Here is a 2,202-nt window from a genome sequence, read left to right as displayed (position 1 = left end):
ATATTAACAAAGCTGATGGATTACCTCTTTGCCCCTGACGTGTTGGTACTCCGTGTGTGTTTAAATCAATACTCCGTGAGATTAGTGATGGAGTGCCAAATCTTATGAAACACCGGAATGGGAAAAATGGACGGGCTATATTCATTTCTGGATACTGTAAAAGTGCTCTTGGATTAGGGGATGATTGTTAGCTTAATCCAATCATTTTGAGTTTAGCTTGGAGTGTGCTAGTTTATTATGCAAATGTAGCCGTGCGTTCTTGTGTTCGGTTAGGATTGGATTAGTACTGTTGTGGTCAGCGTTGCCGGTTGATTAGTTTAGAAAAGGATCTTAAATGCCACACGTCATGTATGAGCACATAGTAACTTCTAACATGTTTAGTGGCAAGTTTTGTTACGCGAGGATGACAACTTTAGTTGGCAAGGATGACAACTTTTGTGCTTTTGTTTGTTTTTTAAAGAAACTTGCCGCATGTCACTAGAATTTGCCATCCTTACGTGCCTTATCATCGAAAAACGTCAGGGCTGGAGTGCCACACATCCCACGTGTGGCATTTATCATTAGGGTTAGGAAAATGTCTTTGTGCTTAGTAGGCTACGTGTGCAAGTACAATAGGAAAGCTTAGCTTAAGTCGGTTTGGAGTTTCCTTGTGCTAGCTTGCTTGGTCTAGCACGAGTCGGTTTTGTAACTCGTACCTGCGCGCAAGCAGCGGCAGTCTACGGGTTGTAATCACCAGAGATTTGAGAAACAAAGACAAGAGGCACACAGAATACGTAGGCTATTGGGGCGTAACCCCCGCTGGACAGTGGACACACGGCCCTCCTGCGGCCCAGATCCAACCAGCCGGCCTGCCTACACGCTATTGTGGAGCATAAACAAACGTAGGCTATTTATCTTCCGTAACGCAAAGGGACTCCTAGTCTCCGATCCCGATCGGCTTAACCACATACTGACATATACGGGAAATCCTTCTATTTACTTTGGCCAGCCGCCAAGAGGCACCGGGACATTGATCCATCGATGGGTTCCTTATTCTCTTCCACTGCCGGCGGCGACGGCGGCGCCGCTGCCTTTGATTACGCCAACCCTCCCCCAGGCAGCCGTATGTCAAAAGAGTATGTAATTCGTAGCTACTGGATATATTTTTTCTGTAAATTTCCTCAATTGCTTGCATGTATCTATTCTTATAGGAGTACTTATTATGAGTTTCACTCGATGAACGGCTGATTGCCCTGAATAACCAACCATCGAACGAAAGATCCATCCATTATGTTTATTTATTTGGTGTACCCTTGTTTATTTGGAGACAGAGATACCGTCGCCTTCCGAATTTCTCAGCTTGTCGACGTCGCCCTTGAACATTACAACTCCAACAACCCAGTATGATACTCTCTCCGTCTCTCCCTCTCATACATCCAGGCGAGTACTTAATACTTATGATTGAGAGTTTGAGATCGATCGCTGAGATGCAGGGTGCCGAGTTCGAGTATCCTGAGTATCCTCCCACCACGGAGATGAACGCCGTCTGCGTCGGTTTTAGGGGAACTTTCTGGTACCACCTCGGCTTTTCGGCTCGCCCAGTGGACACCACCGCCGAGACGCAACACTTCTTTGCCGAGCTATATTTTGATAGACGCTGGTGCCAAATAGCCGTTGAAACATGCACTATCTTAGGTACTACCTAAATTTATCTTTACATTCGGCCATACTGTGTTTGCTAGCCACTTGAGTATATCCATATCCTTAATGTAACTTGCAGCTAATTCTGTCTTTATCTTTCTCTGTAATGTCAACAGAAAAGCCGTTGTGCCGCTTTAGAGCCTCGTGTGCATTTTGTCCAGATGAATCCAATATCTTGCACCCAAGCAGTGCAGATTTTTTCTGTGGAAAACAAGATCACGAAAAAGAATTCTTTCGCAAGAGAGATATGCTAGTGCGGCCATTCAATTCTTTTATGACACCTCCTGATATAGATAGCACCGACGATCCATGACTAAACTCATATGTTATGGCCTATGGATTATAGTTGTAAAATAAGTATGTTTTTCTTCTTGTGACTCAACTCATATGTTATGGCCTATGGATTACAGTTGTAAAATAAGTATGTTTTTCTTCTTGACTCGACTCATATGTTATGGCCTATGGATTACAGTTCTAAAATAAGTATGTTTTTCTTCTTCTTTTTATCATCCTTGTTGTTCA

General features: G+C 43.7%; 1 protein-coding gene across 1 annotated transcript; it reads left to right on the top strand.

The window, feature by feature from the left end:
- Nucleotides 1–914: 914 nt before the first annotated feature.
- On the top strand, nucleotides 915–2,062 carry LOC123172980 (uncharacterized). The gene is made up of 4 exons (XM_044589853.1): nucleotides 915–1,115; nucleotides 1,311–1,380; nucleotides 1,473–1,674; nucleotides 1,797–2,062. The coding sequence occupies exons 1-4, from the start codon at nucleotides 1,021–1,023 to the stop codon at nucleotides 1,991–1,993; spliced, it is 564 nt and encodes a 187-aa protein (XP_044445788.1). The 5' UTR covers nucleotides 915–1,020; the 3' UTR covers nucleotides 1,994–2,062.
- The last annotated feature ends 140 nt before the right edge of the window (nucleotides 2,063–2,202 follow it).

This window comes from Triticum aestivum, unplaced genomic scaffold (assembly GCF_018294505.1).
Source record: "Triticum aestivum cultivar Chinese Spring unplaced genomic scaffold, IWGSC CS RefSeq v2.1 scaffold27977, whole genome shotgun sequence".
Taxonomy (NCBI): domain Eukaryota; kingdom Viridiplantae; phylum Streptophyta; class Magnoliopsida; order Poales; family Poaceae; genus Triticum; species Triticum aestivum.
The sequence above is the reverse complement of the archived record's forward strand: the minus strand, read 5'-3'. Positions and strand labels throughout refer to the sequence as shown.

What these genes read in the sequence shown, in the direction of transcription:
- LOC123172980 (XM_044589853.1), top strand. Translation starts at nt 1,021, where the DNA reads ATGGGTTCCTTATTCTCTTCCACTGCCGGCGGCGACGGCGGCGCCGCT. An exon ending in ATTACAACTCCAACAACCCA is followed by an intron (nt 1,381 to 1,472) that starts GTATGATACTCT and finishes GCTGAGATGCAG; the next exon opens with GGTGCCGAGTTCGAGTATCC. An exon ending in TGAAACATGCACTATCTTAG is followed by an intron (nt 1,675 to 1,796) that starts GTACTACCTAAA and finishes TAATGTCAACAG; the next exon opens with AAAAGCCGTTGTGCCGCTTT.